The sequence below is a fragment of the Electrophorus electricus genome, chromosome 2 (genome assembly GCF_013358815.1).
Source record: "Electrophorus electricus isolate fEleEle1 chromosome 2, fEleEle1.pri, whole genome shotgun sequence".
Classification (NCBI taxonomy): domain Eukaryota; kingdom Metazoa; phylum Chordata; class Actinopteri; order Gymnotiformes; family Gymnotidae; genus Electrophorus; species Electrophorus electricus.
The window spans coordinates 30,607,387-30,631,606 of NC_049536.1; the positions used below are offsets into that span (position 1 = coordinate 30,607,387).

At 39.5% G+C, this 24,220-nt stretch overlaps 1 protein-coding gene across 1 annotated transcript; it reads right to left on the bottom strand.

The window, feature by feature from the left end:
* Nucleotides 1-1,223: 1,223 nt before the first annotated feature.
* si:ch211-214p13.8 lies at nucleotides 1,224-3,633 on the bottom strand. Its single transcript, XM_035522010.1, has 5 exons — nucleotides 3,471-3,633; nucleotides 2,423-2,761; nucleotides 1,794-1,946; nucleotides 1,663-1,685; nucleotides 1,224-1,562 (listed from the first exon to the last, which is right to left on the bottom strand). The coding sequence occupies exons 1-5, from the start codon at nucleotides 3,553-3,555 to the stop codon at nucleotides 1,254-1,256; spliced, it is 909 nt and encodes a 302-aa protein (XP_035377903.1). The 5' UTR covers nucleotides 3,556-3,633; the 3' UTR covers nucleotides 1,224-1,253.
* Nucleotides 3,634-24,220: the final 20,587 nt, after the last annotated feature.

Below are 24,220 nucleotides of genomic sequence, written 5' to 3' on the forward strand. Positions count from 1 at the left end.
TAAAATCTTATGTCCATGCATTTCTTTCACAGACACAGATTGCTCACATTAATTTAATTCTCAGTGAGAGATTTTTCTCTCTCTCTCTCTCTCTCTCTCTCTCTCTCTCTCTCTCTCTCTCTCTCTTTCTCTTTCTAGCACACAGCAGGTTCATTGCAGCTCTAAATAATGCCCAATAGCAACAAACTGTCCAAGTCTGAATAAGTGTAACCCTCTTCTGCTTCACTCCACATCACGACTCTCTCTTCCCAAAGCCACACACAATCAATTTAGTAGTCACGAATTTTTCATGTATGTAAATATTATGTTAGCACAGAAAAAGAAAGAAAGATTTAAAATCCTATATGGGGAAAAGGTGCCTTTGTACTATCAAATCTTAGATCTTAGAGAATCACAGATGAGCTTAATATGTTAAAATTCTCAACAGACTCTGAATAGCTGTAACTGAATAACTAAAATTCTTAATCACTACCAGACCAAAAAGAAAAAAGAAGTGCAAAATGAAAATTATTAAATATTTTGGGCATGATCGAACACAGATATCCGATCATATAAAATTGTGTAATGGTGTAAGAAGAATTACTCAAAGCTTGCACAAGGCTGTGGTGGCTAGCTAAAGAAGGAAGTGGTGAGGTAGAGTGGTAGGTTAAAATGGAACTTATGAGTAAGAATGTGTGTCAAGTAGAAATAAGGCCCACTCTATAAAAATACTGTACCAAGTCCAAACATAAAACTAGTGTCCATGTGAAATTTTTTTTGTTGTGAATCTATGCATGCTTGTACTTTCATGGCTATGGGTTCCTTGCGGCTCTTTATTGGTTAGTGGCATGTAATTAGTCACTGATTGTAAGGGGTGTTTTGTATTTAAAGGTGAGATACGTTTTTGTGCAAACTGAACTTTTATGGTGGAAATGATGGTCCGCTTCCTGTTCCGTTTGAAACCCTCTACGATGAGACCCCAGATCCCTCTATGTGTTACACCCAGAATGACTCAAAACAGAACAGCAGTTTGACACTACTCATTGTTTCCATAAAGAGGTACATATGCTGGTAATTTTGTAAGCAGAAGCAATTACATTAATATTAGAGAACTGAGTTTTTTTTTGCAATGAATGATACACACTGAATCTTACCACTTCCTCTCAGTTCAAGCTGCTGAGGAGAGGTCTGCATTACTCTGCTTACACTGTATCCAAAACATCACTAATTTCAGAAACATGAACTACAATTTCCCTCTTTATTGCAAAAGGTTTTTAACATATTCGGAGTGAGGCATATTCTGAGAGTTGTCCTTTGAGTTGATTTCCAGATCCAGAATATGTCCTAGGTGGGAGATGTTCAAGAAAGGCATACACAATCTGCTGTGACCTGCTCACTGTGCTGTTCTCTTGGAGGTCTCTGCTCCTATGCAGTGTATGCCCCTGACCCATCCCTGAACACAGTGAGATGTCAGGCTCTTCCATCTCTGTGACTTTATTTGGTTGCTGTATTCTGGCCTGGGAACAGCCCGTTCCACCATGTGCGAGGTTCTGATTGGGTGGCACAAGGCATGATGCTGCATGCTGTGAAAGAAGAAGAAACCGACTTTTTAACCCCCAGACCAAACACGGTGAAGAAAGTCAAACAAAGAAGCAAAAGTCCAGGAGCAAATGACATGCTTACTTGTTGTCTGTGGGCTTTTGAGCCTAAAATTGTTTTATAAAAAAGATAACTTATTATTTTGCCTTTTGTCAAATATAATCAATTTTAAAATAGCATATGAGATACTAAAAGGTTAATACTACAGTACTCACATCTACATCCATATATGCTCAGGAAAGAGATCAACAGAACAACAGTGACCAGACCTATTATTCCTGAGCAAATGAAAATGTAGGGAAGCCACCCAATACTGTCTCCACCTGTGGTCTCTCCAGTTGCGTTATTAATGATGGCAAAGGAGTCGGCTATCACAGGGAGAAGAAGGTGAAGCAAATCATTTTAACAAAGGTTATATGAGCAAGAGTGTAAAATATTAAATTAGTTAGTTAGAGTATGTATGGAAGGACAATTAAATTTGTGCAAGTGAGAGTTTTCATTTTAGGACTCCACTGACAGGTGTTGATATATTTCCTGTAAAATATCAATTTTGTTTGCAACACATTTCTTATTTAAAAAAAAATTAAAATGTGAATATGTTTTATATTAGTATATTAATATTTTATATTATATGTCATTGATATATTTCCTGTAAAAAAATTAAAAATTAAAAAACATTTTTAAACATCTTGAATTAATATGTTGCTCTTACTTCCATATATAGTTGTAGGGTTATTAAGTCCATTTGTGGGAGATAATTATAACTTCAGTTCAGCAGGTCACCTTTTTGCTCCCTACCAAACTCAGTTTTATCAAGTTAACAAATATCAGGTTCATTTCTTACCTGAAACAGATACATTGATATTGTGGCTTTCTGATGAAAAGCTAGATACAACAATTTTACATCTATAGACTCCACTGTCATATTTCGATATGCTCTTGAAGCTCAGGTGTGAGGTGACTTCTTTCAAACCAGAATTAGACTGTTCCTCTGTAATTGTTATTTGATCTGTTTCATAGAGTTGCGTCCACGTGTCCATATCAGAAATTTTAACCCATTTAATAGTGGGAATCTTTTCACAATATGTCACAGGACAAGAGATTCTTGACTGGCTTTTACTGGTGACTATCAAAAAAGAGTTCTTCCGAACTTTGGCTGCAGGAATACATGGATCAGGAGGACCTGTAAAATAAAATAACTTCAGCTAGTCAAATGCTATTTTTTCTACTCATGTTGCTTGCAAAAACATAAAATGTATGCCAAAAACATGTTCATTTCAGTACAATGACTTCTACTCAAAGACTTTAGCAATGAGTAATTTGAGTAAAAATAAAAATAAAAAATGTCTTATTTGAGAGTGAAAAGAAGGGCCTGTGTATTAGGTTTAAAACTTAAATTATTGAATGTAGATATAACTACGCACAGTGTCACCTATGAATTTGGTAAAATACACGAACTCAGTCCTTCATTATAACATTTTACATAAAGGCATCTGCTTGAACCAGTAACCTGCTCCCATAAGTCAGATTCAAAACAAAACCTAATGACATCAAACAGATGTTAGGCTTACATTTTCTTCAGGTTTGTTATGTTCCACATGAGGGTGTAGAAGCATACAAAAATATATCTGAATATGTGTTCACCTTGATTACCTGATGTAAACACTGTGGGATTGTTTTTGTGAAATAATTCCCTTCTTTTACATTAAATATATTTAACAGTTATAATACAATGCAAATGTATCAAATGCACCGATAAAGAACATTTAGTGGCATATGATAACAATATCATACTGTAATACCCGAATTGAGATCAGTATAATATAAATAGCCCAGTTGAGCAGACAGTGGTCATGCCTGACATAACTGTTAACTGGTGGAAAGCAACTTACCTTGTGCATCTATAATTACAAGGAGAACAAGAGCCACAAGCAAACCATTTAATGTTGAGGACATTTCTAATAATGGCCTGTCCATTGCGAATGAAGTAGAAACTAAAGGGGTTCAAAACCGAAGTAAATTCATCTAAGGTGCTTTCGTCTGGCATCAGTCATTGTATATGTATCTGTGGAAATGTCAACCCTGCTGCTCTCTCACTCTCTCTCTCTCTCTCTCTCTCTCTACTTGTGGTTTTCATTTCCTTAGTTTTGATTCCATACACATATTTGCAAAAGCCAGTTTAAAAAAAAAAGCAAGGTTTGCAACATTCACATGTTCACACTTCTCATGTTTGCTTCATATGATTTAACAGATAGTTTTGTCAGTAACCAGCAATACTCACTTTAATACACTGGGATCCAGAGTTTGATTTTATCACCACTCTTAAGTCATGACTTGTATATCACGTGTGTGTAGTGTTGATTGGATATAAAAGCAGTTGTTGTGCAGTGTTTATTATAAAGTGACCTTGAGAACTGAGAAAGGCACTATATAGTACAAGTTTAATTAATAACAATTTAAAAATAATCTAATAACCTCTAATAATCTAATAATCTGTATGTGTGTGAGGGCAGCCATATGAATTTTTGTCTTTAAGTGCTAGACAAGTGTTATTAATTTTTTTAAAAAGAAATAACTAGGTTATAATCTTTTTTGAAAAATAATCAGGTTATTAGATTGTCCTTTTTAATTATTCCAATTTTGTCTTGATGGAATTTGTGGATGATTTATCTCTCATGGGATTTTTATTGGATATTCAAGACCTGGGCCTAGTTATTAAAATGTCTGTAACAAGCCAGTAATTACTTCCATCACCCCATAACAAGGATTCAATATGGCCAATATCTGCATATATACTGCAGATTACTTTTGGAGTCTGTGGATGAGTGGTGTCCTTTTGAACCCAGCACAAAAGGAACATTTAAGGATCTGTGGAATTTTATGGTACCGGTCCGAAGAGGGAAAAATAGGAGGTGTCAGCATACAGAGGCAAATAAAAACAATCTGAAGCCAGAGATTACTGAACTATGATAAATTAAAGCCATGAGTGGTGAGCAACTCCTCTCTGTCTGTTCAGTGCAACAACTGGCCTTCAAATGTAAAACGAGCATTGTAAAATTAAAATTGAAATCAAATCTAAACAAGCATTGCCAACCTTTTTTTTCTCATAAACCCCAAATCTCTTGTGAATAAGATGGATGGCTATTCTACAAATAAATAAATGTACTGCAGCAGTATCACAGACTTTGTTCACTTGTGATCATCCTGAGACTTTTCACCAGATAGATGGCTATATTCAGAACTCAAAATCCATACTGATTGAGGGGGTAGTGGATTCAGGTTATATTATAGAGACTATAATCTAAATAACCTAATGCAAGTGGTTAAGCACATTACTAGGTGAGATGCTGTTTTAGATCTCATTATTACTGACGTGGCCCTGTACTACATATTCACCACAGGTTTTACCCCCCGATAGTCCTTAGTGATCATAGCTCAGTCTGACAGACACCAAAAACAAGTGCACTAAAGCAAAAAGTGCCAAATGAAATAAGCAAACATGGAACAGTTTGGAAAATGGATGTTACCATGCATGGAAAAGAGGTCTATGATACCCATGACACTGTAGCTAAGACTAATGCTTTTTATCAGCTACTTAATGCTGCTTGTGTTAAATACTTCCCATTAGGAACTATTAAACACCCAACTGATAAACTTTGGATGACTCGTAACATTAAATTCCTAAATAAATTAAATTCATTAGCGGCAGACATGACAGGGACAATAATCTAGCCAGATATTATCAACACAAAGTTATTGGTACATAAAATTATTAGTAAGCAAAGAAGGTATTTGATTCCACACAGATCTCTCTTTTGAAAAATGAAAACCCAAACTGATGGTACCATGCGATTAGGTCTTTGGCTGGGATGAAGAAATCATCCCTAAAAATTGACATTCCAACATGCAACCCTAAAGAAAATAAAACCATTGCTGATTTTATACAAAAAAAAATATACATTTTATACATTGCCCCTCTGCCTGCCTTTTTGCCTGCTAAAAAAAACCTCTCCCTTTGATCCATCCAGGGGAGGCGTAACTCTAAACTGACAGTGATTAAAATGAAGAAAGCCACAGGCCAGGATGAAATACCCCAGATAGTACAAAAAAATTGCTTGTGAACGTAGCGAGCCTCTGTGTGATATCTTAAACACATCCTTCTGAGCAGGGATTACCCCTCCATAGTGGAAAGAAGCAAATGTCACTCTGCTCTTCAAAAAGCTCTTCAGACTTTGGCACTACCTAGTCTACAAGAAAGAGGAGGCGCACTGTGTAAGGAGTTTGCTTTTAGCCTCTTAAATTCCCCTTTTAGAAAGTGATTACCGCCCTCTCAGGCTCAGACATCTGATCAGCAAATCAGAAATAAAAAATGTAATTGACAACTGAGGATTGAGGATCCCAAAAATGAGAACCAAGAGACATGGGAAATCACCCATCCCATTCTGAATTTTAAATGTGAACTTATAAAATGCCTAGCAGTTATTATATATTATATATACTTTGATGAGACTTTTTTTGTGTGTGTATTAGACTTTAATTATTAATTTGAAAGAAAATTGTGTAAATTTGCAATTCAGTTCTGTAAACCTGTGAAATAATAAACCATATTTGTGACAAAGGCTGAAGGCAACAGCCATACCTGGGTCTTAAATATAATACATTTAATTAATCAATCAAGCAATTAATTAATTGATAATTAAATATAATCTATAAAATTGGGAATACAAAAACAGGACGGAATAGAGAAGCAATTTGCTTTCATAGCTGAAGGACCTCTGTTTGACATGTCCTGTTTCTCCATGTGTAGTCAAATGTGTAACAGATGACACTAAGAGTTTGCAGGTTAAATTTAGTAGCAAAAGACAACACAAAAGACCAAGGCAAAAAGAAATCCACAATACAGAGCAAGGTCAAAAACCAGAGGAGGCAGAGAGCAAAATAGCACCAGTGCAAAAGGGCTAGACAGGGATCAAAGACATTAAAATGCAGGTTAGGTTCATGACACAAGAGACACAACAGAGTGCAAAACGGACAGACTTAGCAATACATTTGAAAATCTTGACAGGTTCTGGCACCTCACAGGTTGAAAACCCCAGGTTTAAACAATTAGGGCTAATATTACCAAAGTGGACAGTATTATCAAAGTGCCTAGACCACATAAAATAAAACCTTCATCAACGATCCCAGCACCTGTAAGGAAAGGAAAACATGTTACATATGCCTACAAGGGAAAAGCAAAGGCTAACAGAAGCCTAGATTCTAGAACTGAGATGAGATGGTCCATTTAAGAAAGAAGACCAAAAAAGGTTTCATAGCCAATACATGGTCAGCCATTAATTGCTTACTTTTCATTTTATTATTATTTATTTATTTAATCATATGTATTAATAGCATGATAAGAAGTGAATGTGTCAGTGCTTCTGATGTATTTATAGCAAATTGCTGCTCTCTAGTGGTGGAGTCACAGTCACACGGCTGGATGAGTGATGACTTTTAGTATGGGTAGCTAACCACTTGAGGGCAGTAAGCCACAGCATAGTAAAATATTGCTCAGTATCCCCACGGAGAGGAGAATGCATAACACACACAATCACATATAGTTACACAGACACTTAGGTTCAAGGACAGATGATAAACACACATTCTCCTTCTCTTGCAATGAATGAGTAAAGGGCGTTAGCATTAAACCTATGGTGACTGCACAGTTGAGTGTATTATAATATCTCAAAACACTGTGGCTGTAGTATTCTGCAATAGGGCAGAAATACAGTTTAGCATAATGCTTAGACTCTCCTCTCTGTCTTCTCTCTCTCTCTCTCTCTCTCTCTCTCTCTCTCTCTCTCTCTCTCTCTCTGTCTGCTTCTCTCTGTTTGCCACTCTACTTTCGGTCTTTCTCTCTGTCTGTTCTAGGTTCAATGTGTAATGTCTAATGAACAAATCTAATATGTGATATTATTATTTGTGAGTACCTTCAATCACTGAAATGAGAAGGCCACATTTTAATAACGGTCATTTACTATAGTCCTTTAGTGCTTGTTTACTCTCATTCAGATGTGTGGATGGCCTTGGCCCTTAATGTGACTGCACCTTCACTATTGGCTCAGCTGTTCTTGCATTTGTGTGTGCACGTGTGCTTTTGTGCATGTGAGTATCACTAAGTTGAAGAAACAAGACCCCAGGATACTACAGATACACAGAAAGAGAGTGTGACAAGGGAAGAAACAGAGACAAAGAAAATTAATTGAGCTGATATGGGTATGCATACACACTGTGGAGTCCTGTAATAAAACAGGACTCTCTCTTTCTCTTTGTGTCAAATGTAAAACATGAGCAAAGCTGCTGTCTGGGTAAATATGTGAGCATACATGAGAATGTTTGATGGTTTTCAGATCCTCTAGACCTGCAGTCCTGATGTGACACATGGTTAAAGTTACATATTTTTGTTCTTTCCCCTTTCATGTAGGCCATGGTAAAGATTTGCACACCACAAAGATAGTTAGCAGCATGGGAATATTTTCACTTGATGGCCCTTAGCTAGTCTTTGTAAGCTACCTTTCTCAATTATTTGAAAAGTGTGTGTGTGTGTGTGTGTGTGTGTGTGTGTGTGTGTGTGTGTGTGTGTGTGTGTGTGTGCATGTGAGAGAGAGAGAGAGAGAGAGAGAGAGAGAGAGAGAGAGAGAGAGAGAGAGAGAGAGAATTCTCAACAGACTTTGTAACTGAATAACTAAAAATTTACTACTTCACGAAAAAGAAAAAAGAAGTGCAAAAAAGTGCAATAGGAAAATGAATCATGAATCTATGCATGCTTGTACTTTCATGGCTGTGGGTTCCTTGCGGCTCTTTGTTGGTTAGTGGCATGTAATTAGTCACTGATTGTAAGGGGTGTTTTGTATTTAAAGGTGAGATACGTTTTTGTGCAGACTGAACTTTTATGGTGGAAATGATCGTCTGCTTCTTGGTCTGTCTGAAAACCTCTACGATGAGACCCCAGATCCCTCCACACATTACACCCAAAATTACTCAAAAAAGAACAGCAGTATGACACTACTCATTGTTTCAATAAAGATGTTTGTATGTAGTTAATTATGTAAGCAGAGGCAAGTATATTAATATCACTGAAAGTTTTTTTTTTTGCAATGAATGATATATACTGAATCTTACCACTTCCATTCAGTTCAAGCTGCTGAGGAGAGGTCTGCATTAAGCTGCTTACACTGTATCCAAAACATCACTAATTTCAGAAACATGAACTACAGTTTCCCTCTTTATTGCGAAAGGTTTTTAACATATTCAGATTGATGTATGAGAGTTGTTCTTTCAGTTGATTTCCAGGTCCAGAATATGCCCTAGGTCAGGCTCTTCCATCTCTGTGACTTTATTTGGTTGCTGTATTCTGGCCTGGGAACAGCCCGTTCCACCATGTGCGAGGTTCTGATTGGGTGGCACAAGGCATGATGCTGCATGCTCTGAAAGAAGAAGAAACCGACTTTTTAACCCCCAGACCAAACACGGTGAAGAAAGTCAAACAAAGAAGCAAAAGTCCAGGAGCAAATGACATGCTTACTTGTTGTCTGTGGGCATTTGAGCCTAAAATTGTTTTATAAAAAGATAACTTATTATTTTGCCTTTTGTCAAATATAATCAATTTTAAAATAGCATGTGAGATACTAAAAGGTTAATACTACAGTACTCACATCTACATCCATATATGCTCAGGAAAGAGATCAACAGAACAACAGTGACCAGACCTATTATTCCTGAGCAAATGAAAATGTAGGGAAGCCACCCAATACTGTCTGCATCTGTGGTCTCTCCAAGTGCGTTATTAATGATGGCAAAGGAGTCGGCTATCACAGGGAGAAGAAGGTGAAGCAAATCATTTTAACAAGGGTTATATGAGCAAGAGTGTAAAATATTAAATTAGTTAGTTAGAGTACGTATGGAAGGACAATTAAATTTGTGCAAGTGAGAGTTTTCATTTTAGGACTCCACTGTTTGATATTCACTGCAAGGTGCTGATATATTTCCTGTAAAGTATCAATTTTGTTTACAACACAAAATAAAAAAAAATAATAAAAAGAAAACTGACAATGCAAAATAATTTCTCCAGGTTTCATTATTATTTTGTCAGGCAGTGTGTTATACACTAATTGTATGTAATAACATTGAAGATTTCTAAAATGTTCTTTCTGTTCTGTGTTGTGGGTTAATTTGAGGGGCTGTTGTGTATAGACAGAGAGTAGACAGGCATGCAATGCTTCCCACCCACTCTCCATCCATACCCACTGCCGTGGCCCAAGAGTCAGTTCAGTGAGGCTCATCCAAAAACTAGGATCAAGATTGGAATGAACTTTCAGATTCTCAAGTCACTGTTTAACTGGTTGAGACTGTTATGTGTTCAGCTAGCCAAGGTCCATGATTTATACAGTGCTACACAATATAGCCATGATTAGGAAGGAGAGTGTCTCATCTGTCGAGCCACAGTGCCCTGGTTTATGGATTCTGTCACTTCACTCTGCACAGCAGAGTGCAGGGCTGTGCAGAACCCACAAAAGGACATGGTGGACATTTTTATTTTATTAGGTTAAAAAAGCACTTGCCTGCTTAAAACATTTCTTTTTTTCGTGATAATTTCATCGATTTAATTTCTCAGGTTAATTATATCTACAAATTTAAGTTTATTATTTATACTCACTTTGCCCTATAGGTGGCAGCATGACGCCATTCGGGCAGAATCTCATACCCAGCGCGTGTATATTTATTCAAACGCATTAGAAGTTGTGTATCCGAGATGGGAACTACTCTGAAATTGACCACTGTAAAACACTTTAACTATGACGCACATAGAGAACGGAACCTTTTGCTGGGTAGAATTGCAGCACACAAAAGTCTTACAGAGTAATTAACAAACCAGACTTATATTTTAACTCAAAATATTTGATATACAATGGGGCCCATTGGTACTGGCTGAGAGCCCTTAGAAAGATCCCGAGAATATATTCTTTGTTGGATCTCAAATCATTTTTCCATTTAAATTATGTTGTTATAGGTACAGAATTGCATATCTGTTATTATTGTTCCCCTTCTTTTCATCTTTAGGAGTGTCTTTTTGTATAGATCTCCTTGTTTCTTGAGAGAACTATATTGCAACAATATACGTCTGCTATAACCTAAAATGTACAATAAAATATAATTTTTAAAAAATCAAAAGAAAAGCACACAAACCAATGTTTCAGATTTTTATTTGTACAATTTATTAATTTTTTCAGCAAAGGCGAACACCTACATCAGACAGTAATATTATTAGAGAATTATATGAAAAGTAGCAGTACTGTACCCGTTTTTTGGTACTCCAGCTGTTTAATTTCCGTGTAAATCTGTAGAAGTTTGTACTGTATGTGTAGCTCAAGGGTTTTTTTGTACAGTTCTCTCACAGCGTCTGTTCCTCCTTAAACAGAGAATTATTACTCACTAGCGGGAGATGTTACAATTTGTTCAAAAATGCAGATATATTATATTTGTTGTAAAATATTGATTTACCTCTGAGGACAGCACGCCTGCATGTGGAGATTGTAGGTTGCGAGGAATTCTGTCACAGTATATTTTGTATATTAAGAAGGGGAAATCTATGTAAGCCACATTTTTAAACACCACTGATACTGTGTTTTGGTTGTGCACAGAATTTGTGGTAGACCATTTGACCCCTGAAAGTCTCCCAAAGCACCCAGAGATCATCATAATAATCTTCATCATCATATTCATCATCATCATCATCATTATTATCATTAATATCACCATCCTCATCCTCATCAGTAGCAGCAGCAGCATCCTCTTGTATGGCAAATAATTTGGAAAATTATATTATGTACAAAATGGCTCCAGTACAGTCTGGCCCTTAATTGTGAAACAAGAGAAAATTGTTATGCAATTATTACACTACTGATGTAATTAGATTCATGTTAGACTGCATGCACTAACCTTCTGCCTAGCTTGCACATGCTGGAGCCACCTGGGCCAGAAGAGATGCCTGCAGTTATCACCCTTAAAGGGTGACCCTGATGCTTAAAGTCGTTACTCCTGCTAACAGCATATTCAAGGGGTGGAATACCACCAGATTGTACTTTTTCTTTATTTTTCCTGTTAACTGAATGAAATATCAAACCACATTGTCAGAGGCCAAAGAAAATTGTAAGGCAATCAACATTTAAGCAGAGAACTTACTTATCACTTTGAATTTTATTTTGAGATGCTAATCACCTCATGGACCTGGCTTGTAACTCGTACACATGTAAAACTAATATTTTCCACAGGTTTGCAGTGTTGGCACTGAAATAGCTCCACATCAGTGACACTAATCACACATCAATGTGTAATTATTAGATTATTAGATCTTGCTTTGCTGCAAGATCACCAAGGGCAATTGCGATTGCACCTGCAATCAGGAATGACAATTTTGAATTTGTTTCTTTAAATGTCCTGTGAAGCATGCTTTTAGGTTATCTAACTAGGCCTGTGCATTTATACAGTCAGCTATTTTTTGCTTCATGTGCATTGGCAGCATATAGCTTTTTGCTGTTATTGTGGTTTTAAATTATGCAAAGGATGATATTTACATTTATGGCATTTAGCTGATACTTTTATCCAAAGCGACTTACAATTATGACTGAGTACAACTTGAGCAATTGAGGGTTAAGGGTCTTGCTCAGGGGCCCCACAGTGGCAACTTAGCAGTGGTGGGGCTTGAACCAGCAACCTTCCGATTACAAGTCAGAGCTACTACTGCCCTGATATGGGTGATATAGGTTTCCTAATTATGGAGGTCCCTTTCCTCTTACTAGGGACCTAGGACACCGCCCTTCTCAACCCTCCTTCAGTTTGAACCCTGTCTGCCCACCATTCACCCCCCCCCCCCACCTCCCTCCTTTTTCTACGCAAATTGTTTTCCCCTGGGCAACCACTGTACATCATCAAATAAGATCAGTTCAGCTTTTTCATGCGGCCCTGAGCCCAATCTTTCATTCATCATTAATGAGGAAAGATTGAGAGGAGGAGAACCTACCCCAGTAGATCTAGAGGTTTCATCCCATACACCCCATGGTGCAAAACACAGTAATAAATGGAACATTGAATCTTGGTTGCTACAACTCCTTACGCCAGAAGTTTGATTAGTGCTTATGCCCAACTTCCACATTATGATCTGTATTGTGAGTCAGTAAATGCAACCAGGATCAGTCCAGACACAAGCCTGCAAATCGTCCAGCCCACACTAATTTTCTGCCCTATCAGATTCACGTGGAATCCTCACATCCCAGTCATGAACTGAGAATATAATCTGCCGTAGCAATGTTTCTTTTTGTTTTCTTCAAAGCTCATGTATAGTTTTTGGGTTTAGGTGAATATGTTCAGTGAAACAAATTCAAGATCAGTTCCTGTCTGAAATTATATGTGTGTATGTGTGTAACTTATAGTTTGCCTCTCTGGATTGTCATTGAAAAAGACTTTATTAGCTTGTGATGTAGGGTTTGTGTTTGTATTAAAGAAACACAAGTAAAGATCAAATTCAGCTGTATCTGTGCTGCTGAAAGAAATATATATTCATGATGCTGAAGAGAAATCTCACATTACTGAAAAATAATAAAGGCCTGGCTAAATTGAACATGAAACAGAAACTCAGCCACAAACAGTATACCATCTCTGTGCTGTACAAAATGGACAGGTCTCAAGAACTACTTTACAGAAATAACAAAATAATGCTGACCAACTTCTAGATTTATGTTTCTGATCAGTCCAACAGGAGCTATTTTCCATTATGGAAACTATTTATTCATAACCCTAACTGCCTCTCCTCTTCTCTCCTCTCCTCTCCTCTCCTCTCCTCTCTGCTACTATCTTCTCCTCTCCTCTCCTCTCCGCTACTATCTTCTCCTCTCCTCTCCTCTCCTCTCTACTACTATCTTCTCCTCTCTTCTCCTCTCCTCTCTTCTCCTCTCCTCTCCGCTACTATCTTCTCCTCTCCTCTCCTCTCCTCTCCTCTCCACTACTATCTTCTCCTCCTCTCCTCTCCTCTCCTCTCCACTACTATCTTCTCCTCCTCTCCTCTCCTCTCCACTACTATCTTCTCCTCTCCTCTCTTCTCCTCTCTTCTCCTCTCCTCTCCTCTCCTCATATGTGACAAAAAGACATGTGATCTCTTTAAAATGTGGTACACAGACGATCTCTTCTTCTTCATGGTCTTGGTGCAGGAGAACAACGGGAATCTTTAAATAGCACTATGCTACATTAGATAGAGTACAAACATATTCCCTGGGATTGTAAAGATGAAAGACTGTTGTGAAGCAGCAGTTTGAGGCTTTTTATCTAATGGAAAGATAATGCATCTATCAGACATGAAAGAGCTCTGCTCAACATGAGCCAGGCAAGACTTATTCAATCCTCCTGATGTCAGTATTCCACTGGCAAACTCCCTCTGTCGTTTACATGCTTGTTTCTTGTCAGTTGAAAGGGAATGAGAATGTAGAGCGGTGCATGATTTCATTGAACTGTACATTTGACTACCTGCTGCTTTTTTACCAGTTTGTACAGATCTTATGTCAAAGGAAATAAACTGATAACATCATTCATTTTCTTTACTCTGTTTAATGGTGTTTTCTTTGTCTCTCTGACTGCTCTGTGCAGGGGGAGAAATGTGCCATCTGTGTACCCACTGTAAACAAGGCTAGCTGTACCAGTCTCACCATCAAGAATCAGGACAAAAGACTGACTCTCAACTTACATTTTGATGGGAGCTAAATTGTGGAATCCTCTTCTTCCTATGCAGCACTTAACAGAGGGATAATCGCATTAAATATTTTTGTGGGTGGTTGAAAATTGGTCTAAAAAAGTTTCTGCTCCCTCCCATAAGTAAACACATAAATAAATGATTAATACAAAAAACAAAAAATATTTCATGCAAAAAAAGGATTCATCTTATACTGGTTTAAGAGTGAATGGGTAATTATTCTGGAGAGGCTTTGCATATCTGTCTGTCTTTTTGTGTTTGTTTCCCTCTCTCTTTCTCTGATATGCTCAGGGATAATTAATTGATGTTCTTTGATCAAAGATGAGAGATATGGGAGAAATAAAGTGAGCTTAGCCTGGTTTCTGCATATATAAAAGTACACTTGACTAATGACAAGAGCCACATGTAGAGCATATCTCCATCCATGACAGACCTCTCTCTCATATAGTGTCAGGTCAGAATCTCCCAGCATCATTAACCAAAATGATCACATTCCAAAGAATTTCATTAGTTAAGAGAACCACAATTCAGGATAAACCCTGAGTGAGGATTGTGTAATGTAGTTTCAGGGTCGGGAAACCATGGTATGACTGATGGCTTTTGGAGGGACTGAAAGTAAACAAGAAATAAAACACTGGAAATGCAGACTTGAAAAGGATTTTAAGGTACCTAAATAGAACAACATATTAACTTGTCTTCACCAAGGCAGTTAATAGTGTCTACACAATATTTAATAGCAGCCAAACAGCAATACATAGTAAATACACAATTTGACATCCATCGCTGGTCCATTTCAGACCACAGGACAACTGCTAACTGTATAATATTTAGGTGGTGGAACATTCTCAGCACAGCAGTAATGTGTAATAGTAGTGTGCTAGAGGGGCTATGAGTTTCAGCTATAACAATGTTTTGCACTTGCTGGGTTGAGACTTTTGCCCTTAATGCCTTTACAATAAGTCTCACCTTAAAAAGGATTTATGAATGGCCAAACTGCCAATTAGTGAGCCCACAGTGATCTAGTCCTCTATACAGTTAAACCTCAGATTTTGCTGGATATTGTCCTTTGCATCTATTAGCATTAAACATCTGTGCTTTATCAGTCATTTGTTAATACATAACTGTCATTTACCCATCGATAGGATGCCTTATTTGTCAGAATTTATAATGTGGCTTACATTAAAATGATATTACTAAATTCACATTCTACAGATTATCCAAACAGTGTTACATTTTCATTTATGTGGTATAACTGTTTATTAATTATTTTTGTGGGTGGTCATTATATAAAGTTAAATGTGTCAAGTATGTAGTTAAATGTGTGTGTGTGTGTGTGTGTGTGTGTGTGTGTGTGTGTGTGTGTGTGTGTGTGTGTGTGTGTGTGTGTGTGTGTGTTTGTGTGTGTTTATGTGTGTGTGCATGTATGTGTGTGTGTGTGCCAGAGTAGAGTTGGCATTTCAAGTAAGGTAGATCAATAGGCTTTCTCAGACCCCCTTTACCTTTGACCTTTACACTCACTGCCCAAGACTCAGCCACTTCAAACATCATGAAACAAACATCCCAGTGGAAGAGACAGGAGATGAAGAGAACACATGAGAGGCTTTCAGTGTACTGATGCTAAACAAAACGTACTCTCACTCATTACACACAGGGACACATGCGGACACATATACACCCCAATCACACAAACTAAGCCACACACACACACACACACACACACACACACACACACACACACACACATACTGAAGTTGTGAATGATGCAGAATACTTGCAGGTAAAGTGGAAGTCCACAGTATAATTAATGTTAGAGTTCAGGGTGTGCTGTAGATGGTACAGTAGCAGGTTCATCCAGAATCATGAGGGGAACGAGCTGGCCTGAAAATATTCATTCACAATAAACCAACACTAAATGTCAGTCATCATATACACATGCACACATACATGCACATATAGTTAAACCATTGCTAAATGTCAGACATCATATATGCATTTATGAATACATGCACAGGTGCACAAAGAGAGAGAGAGAGAGAGAGAGAGAGAGAGAGAGAGAGAGAGAGAGAGAGAGAGATGGAAAAGGATGTTTCTGAGCAAGAAAAAATCTGAAATTAATATTAATGTTTTAATCTTCAGAATAATGATTCCCCCCCCCCCCCCCCCCCCCTCATTATATGCATTTGTCTGTAATACTAACACAATGTCAGTGCTCCCTGCAAAGCATGCTATGGTTTGATTTATTTTGATATTGATTTATCCTTCCAGCCTGTATGGCATTTGTGTTTGTGTGTGTGTGTGTGTGTGTGTGTGTGTGTGTGTGTGTATGTGGAGTGGGGTACATGACTACTCTTTACTTTCTAATCTGTGCCACAGAGTGAGGACCTGATATTACATATAGTATATGTATACTGAATGATACTACATATAGTGGCTCATATGAATGCACGCATGAGCACACGTGTGCGCGCATCTATCGCACCAGTAGCGCAAGCGCTTGCGCTCAACACGATTGGGTGAGCAATAGACTTGTCATGACTAGCGAAAGAGCGGCGACGGTAGCGTGGAAACTACCGTTTTCTGTGCAGCTCCTTTCAACAACGCACTACAGCGTGGTATAGGTACCAAATCTGTCTCTAGCTAGTCCAGATGCTGAAACATGAATCAAACAGCTGGAGTCTCTAACAAGTGTCGACGTTCCTCAACCGAGAATAAGGTAGGTAAATGCATTGTTTATATTCCGTATATTGATACAGAGATATCGCAAAGCCTTACAGCTGCGAATTCTGATGACGAACTGTGACGATTTCAGAAGCATTTATTTCAAGACAAGCTTGCAGATATGGGACACTTGGTGAGGGGAACAAATGAGTGAGTGCAAAGTTTGAGTTTGCGAGTTGATAGAATGCTGGGGAAAATACCTGAGGTCTTCATATTTAAAATGAAAAGCACTTCTTTTTTTGCAGTTACGTTTTAGAACAAGTCGTACAGTTAAGACTAAGCTTCAAATATTTGTCTTAACAGGCGATAACCTAGACTACCTGCTTTCATCGATTCGTTTAATTCACAATCGAACTTTGTCCGAAATTAAAAATCGAGTGATGTTTCTGGCGTATATTTACGCCCACTTAAAAATGAGAGATTTAAAAATGTAATCAGCAGCCGCGGAGAGTCATTAGCCAGTAGTTTGATTCAAAGATTAAAGAGGCTTGGAAGCAGTTTACTAATCCAGACTCAATAATCACTTGCGAGATATTAGCTATAGGGCCTATATGTATTTTTCTGTGGTATGTAGTATTTGTTAATAGCACATATTTTAGGTAGTCTACATTTAACTGACTGTACATAATATTATTCTATTCAAGAAATGGCAAAATAATTTTGATTTCAGTAACACAGTTTCAGAAGTTTTAGTCTATAGTGGAACAAAGTTCGGACTACATTACACTGCGGTGTAATATGTGCTGCCCGAAGGACAGAATGATTGATGCTCTACAGTGGTTTAAGGCTTGCTCCAGGTCACCCAGGGGTCACAGGGTTGTAAACTTACCAGGCTTGGTAACGCTCTGCCAAAGGCTGAGGAGTCCAAACCAAGACTACTCAGAGTAGTTCTCTCGAGTCCTGATGAACGCAAATCACTTCTACGATTTGCCTGCAAGCTGAAGGGTTCCGACATCATTCTGCAAGAGGACTTGCCTCTCGCTGACAGGTTAAAATGCGCAGAGGCACTCAAAGATCTGAGGGCACGTCGTGCTACGGGTGAACAAGGTGGGTTTTCGGGTGGTGCATTGACAGTTCACTACCACCCTGTCACAGCCCATATAGTATCCCGAGTATCGCGGTAAACAGCTAATTAAAGTAGTCCTCACAAACATACGTAGCATAGGCAGTAAGTTGCACGAACTACGTCAACTGATAGATGACTTCAAACCAGATGTCATTGCAGTGACCGAAACGTGGCTCACATCCCGCATTCGCGATGAGCTTACCTAACTATTCTTTGCTCAGAGCTGACAAACCAGTCCCATGTCATGGACGAGTTGCCATCTATGTTAAAATTGACGTAGGTAGGGTCGTTATGTATGCGTGTGCTAATGATATAGTTCAAGCAGTGGCTTTGACTGCTATTATTCAACCCAATAGTATCAGCATTGTGGTCTTATACAGAAGTCTGTATCACTGTGTCTGTATATACTGTGTACTTATGCAGAAGTCCAGATAGCCTGCACACTGCAGATTTTTTCAGGTCACACGCATCGAATAGGTGTTTGAATCTAAGGGACTTTAATCCTCCTGAGATATGCTCGAGGGCTTTGACAACTTCCCCAGGGTCTAGCACCTTTGCAAATAGGCTCCAAATAGTTTACACTCATTCACAGTACACAGTCCATTGAGGCAGTTCATTGACAAACCAAAAAGGGTTTATGAGTGAGCAATCGCCATCGAATTTAGATTCGGTGTTTGCTAAATCGGTAGACTTTATCAGTGATATGTCCTATGGGAAACCGCTAGGATCCAGCAACCATGCAGTGTTGCTGTTTAGATGCAACCTGGCGAGACTAAGGACTGATGGTCGGACACAGCGAATAAATATATGGAAGGCTGAGTTCCTGACTATGAGGCATAAGGCTAGAGAGGCACCCTGCCCTATCACTGATTGTGAAACTGCACACACTGCATGGGACAAATTTGTACAGTTCCTGAGCGATGTATATTCACCTCACATACCGCTACAGTCTGCTAGGGAAGCAACTGCCAAGCCACCATGGATCAGTTGTGTAGACAGTAAGAGTCTACGTAGGTGCGCCAAACAGTGGAAGTGCTATGTGAGCGCCCTGACCAGTATCACCTGGGAAGGCTACAGCAATGCGAGGTCCACGTGTAAAAGGCTTTTGCGAGTATCTCGGTTACAATATGAAAGCAAGTTAGCTGTGTCAGCTGCAATGATTCCCAGGCGATTTTTCTAGTACATCAAAGCATTTGGGGGTAGAGTGGACTCTATTCTGGTTCTCTTGGGTGATCATGACACCCCAGCGAATACCAACTTGAAAAGGCGTGTGTTGGGGAAACAATATGCCACTACTTTTGCATTAGAATCACCACTGCCATTAGATATTGTGACTGCCTTCATGCCAACAGATCGCATACCTGTGAAGCTGTGATCTGCCCAGTTTTCAAAAAAGGTGAGAGAAGCTGACCAGTGAACTATAGGCCAGTTAGCTTGACCAGTATTATTGTCAAGCTGATGGAGAGGATTGTTCATGAGCAGCTGGAGGATTACCTAACTAGGCACCATGTACTGAGTGCTATTCAGCATGGTTTTCGGAAGGGATATTCCTGCCTGACGAACTTGCTGTCTGCCAAGGAGATGTGGACCGACATGATAGAACAGGGCCATGCCATGGATGTAGTCTTTATAGACTTCTGCAAGGCATTTGATAAGGTTCCACATCAAAGACTTTGTTTCAAATTGAGGACCTTTGGCATGTGTGGCAGGTTGCTGGACTGGATCTCAGCCTTCCTCAACGGTAGAGGACAGTGTGTTCGTGTTGGCACCAGTATGTCACCCAGGACTACTGTTAGTGGGAACAGTTAATATCCCCTCCGTCAGCCAGATCATAAGACCCAGGCTTCACCCTTTCGGGTGATTTCAAGGCTAGTGATCAATGGCAGGATTCAGCCACCAAGGGTTTCCGTATACTATGGATGGTTCGTAGGGCCTTCGGTAAAATCACCGGTGACATATTTGTTAGGATATTCTCGGCGTTTGTCAGGCCACACCTCGAATATTGTGTTCAAGTGAACCCACCTTGTCTCATGAGGGACAAAATGGCCCTGGAGCGCATTTTATGGGTTGGCACGAAGATGATATGCGAGGCAAGACTACGGCACTAGGCTTGAAACCCTAGGGATGTTCTCCTTGCACTATAGGTGGTTTCGAGATGACCTCATATTCACCTGTCGTATACCCACGTATAAGATTGGACCTGACCTAACTTGGCTGTTTACACCAACTCCCCTACCAGCCCTTCGGGGACATTCTATGAAGCTGACTAAGCCCAGGTCTGATTGCATCAGACCCAAGGCTCGGCTCTCTAGGTGGGTTATAGACTCATGGAACTCCTTCCCTGAGGATGTTGTGATGGCACCCACAACTGCAGCTTTCAAGCGACGATTCGATGCCCTCTCTCTGCATCTACGCATGTTCCTGTAGGTGTCATCCCCCTCCTCCCCCTTTACTTCTCGAGCACACTGTTTTTTGTTTTTTTCTGGCTTTGCCTTCATTTCACTAATGACCCGCCTTTTCCTTGCCCACTTGACTATTTTTCTTTATGTCACACGATGGGGGACAGTGGGGACAGCTGTCACTGGTCGCATGAGCTGTGGGTGACTTAGGCGTACAACCTTGGTTCCAAGGTACCGGATAGCAGCACTCTGTCAATCCCAACAACACGCAACTGGAGGAACAATCATGGGATTTCCTTCCTTACGTTCCCCATCTGAATCTTAAAGTTCTTAGCTAAAATTAGATTACACAGAGCTTCCACAGGACTGGACAAATATTATATAGTATAGAAAACATCACCTTTCCTACTTGTTTTCCTGTGTTTTGAGATTGAGCATTTCAGATATTACACAGAACCTTTCAGATTAAGAGTATATTTAAAGGCGTAAAGAAGCCTACTCATCCACAGTACTTTCTAGCACTGATTAATAAACAGACAAGTGTGCTATTTCCATTGCATTTCTTCATATTCACAGTACATTTCTGGTGGATAGTCTTTCCACTGAATATATTGTAGTCAAAATTTCAAATATTTGATTGTCAGGTTTGTATCTAGTGCATCTCCGTCCCCTCATTAGTCAAATGATTTAAAATGCATGTAATTATCACTGTGATTGGCTGTGAGAATACCAATTATTTTTTGAACCCTACTAATTGTTACCAATTGTACTAATTAGTTTGTAATTAAAATTATTGTCAGAATCAAGATAAAGTTTTAACCCCAGTTAAAAGTCTGTCCACTCATCAGCCATCTTTGCAATGTCCTGGGCAGTTATTTCCTGTCGGAGAAGAGCAGGCTGCTATCTACTCGAATGGGGAAACCCGATGTGGGAAAAAGTATTTTTCGGGGGGGTTGTCTACTTCTCATGCGCATATATGTCCACAACAATGAAAGGGTTTGACGTATAGACTGTATAAAGTCTATGGCTTGACTCCAAACCTTCAAACACATCTGTTTCTATGGTAACTGTAACAAGTAATTTGCTGAAATAGCTGATTGGAGAAAGTGACTTGTCTATGCTTAGATAAACAATATTGAAATAAAAACTTGGAAGGTAAGTCTAATTGGTAAGTAACATCATTGATGTTTGTTAGGATTTTGAATGGACCCATGTACATCGGGTTAAATTCTCTACGTCCCTCTGGCATACAAAAATCCTAGGTGGTAAGCCAAATCCTGTCTCCAGGCTGATATAATTGGGTTCTGCCATGATGACAGTCTGCTGTCTTATTACGCTGCAGGACCTCTTCAATACGTTGATGAGTCTCCTTCCAGACCCTCTCACTTCTCTGCATCCAGTCATCTACGAAAGGAATATGTGATGTGATGGCTGTCCAGGGAGCCATAGGGGGCTGCTCACCCAATACAAACTGAAAGAGAGTGATTATCTGTTGCCCAGTTCACCAATGAGTTTTGAGCCATCTCAGCCCCTATTAGAAAATGGCACTAGTCTGTGGGATTTTTGTGGCAGAAGATGCAAAGGAACTTCCCCAGTCCCTGATTAGTTCTCTCACACTGTCCATTAGACTGAGGATGATATCTTGTGGTAAGGCTCACAGAAACTCCTATGTGTTCAAAGAAGGAGGACCGTACCTAAGAAGAAAATTGAGGACCTCTGTACAAGAGGATGTCATCAGGGATACAGAATTCTCTGAAGACACTGGTGAACAGGGCCTCTGCCATCTGAAAGTTGGTAGGCAAGATTGGAAAGGGGATGAACTTGATCCCATGGGAAAATCTATCCACCACTGTGAGGATAGTAGTATTACCAAGGGCGCAGGGAAGGTATATGACAAAATCCACTGCAATGTGAGACCAGGGACGCACAGGTACAGGTCTTTCACTGTGAACACGTGGAACAGCATGAAACAAACCTGTGTACATCACCTGTTAGGGATTCCCACCAGTAGTGATTGGAGATAATCTCTTTAGTGTGGACCTCACCTGGGTGACCCCACATTAGGGAAAAATAAGCCCAGTTAATCAAACAGCTCCTAAAAGGCTCAGGAACAAACATCTTTCGGTTAGGACATTCAATAGGTACAGCTATGTCCTCTAATGACTTCCCTATCTCATCAATTTCCCAATGGATAAATTAGATCTTTATGCTAGATGGAAGAATGTTCGCAGGTTCCTGGCTGCTACTCCTCTCTTCCCTTTCCTAAATGACACAAAACAGCATCCGCCTTAGTGTTTCTGGCTCCTGGCCTGAAAGAGATGTTGAACTGAAATTCAGAGAAAAACATGGACCTGCGAGCATGATGGAGATCCAGTAACTTAGCTGAACACGTGATCTGTAAGAACCAAAAAGGGATGGTTGGCACCCTCCAACCAATGCCGCTTCTGTTGCAGGGCTAATTTTACTGCCAGAAGTTTCCTTTCTCCAGTACCATAGTTCTTTTCCACAGGTGTGAATTTGTGTGAAAAGAAGGCTACTGGATGCAGCTTACTTGGATCTAGTGTCTGTTGGGATAAGACGGCCCCAACTCCAGTCTCCAATGGGTCCACCTCAACTAAAAATGCCTGGGAAGAGTCAGGATGCTTGAGGACAGGAACAGAAGTGAAAACCTGTGGACTGCTTTGCCAGCCAGCATAATCTTTTAGGCACACCCTTCAAAAGGGCAGTTAAGGGCTGCAATGCTCTTAAAGTCTCAGATAAAACATCTATAAAAATTAGTGAACCCTAACAAACCCTTCACTGAAACTGGAGTGGGCCAGTTAGTAACAGCTTCAATCTTATGATCATCCATAGTAACACCATTAGCACTAATAATGTACCCCAAAAAGGAAATAGACTGTAGATGAAATTCACACTACTCCCCCTTAACAAGTTGTTGTGTATCAGACATTGCGACACTTGACGGACATGTCTAACATGGGTAGCATGGGGAATATACAAGGATATCATCAATATATGCAATTACAAACTGTCCAATCATATCACTGAGAACATCGTTCACAAATGCCTGAAATACAAAGGCGGCAACACTGAGGCCAAAAGGCATTATACTATATTCATGGTGTCCCCTTGTGGTGACATAGGCAGTCTTCCACTGTTCGCCTTCTCGAACACGGACTAGAATGTAGGCACTTCTCAAATCGAGTTTAGTGGAAAATGTAGGATCCCTTAACTGTTACAAAGCTACTAGAATCAGAAGGAAGGGATAAGTATATTTCTTAGTCACTTGATTGAGTATCCTGTAATCTACTGAAGGACAGAGGCCTTCATCCTTCTTTTCCACAAAGAAAAAAAGTTAGAAGCCACAGGAGGTGGAGAGTTGAATGAAGCCTTGGGCTAAGGCTTCCATGGCCCATTCCTCCTCCTGTGTGAGGGGATAGATCCATGCTTTAGGGAGAGTAGCACTGTAAGGTGGGCTTGAACCCAGGTCAGCTAGGTGACGACACCAATAGCCTACTGGATGAGAAACCATGCGCTAACAACGGCGGGCCCGTGTGCAAAACAGTTAGGGCTTGGATCAAGTAAAACAAAAGGAAAAAACTAAACACCACGCCGAGTGTGCAAAAAGGGAGAACAAAGGACGCCACGGGAAGAAATGGCAACCCCGATACACTGGGGAAA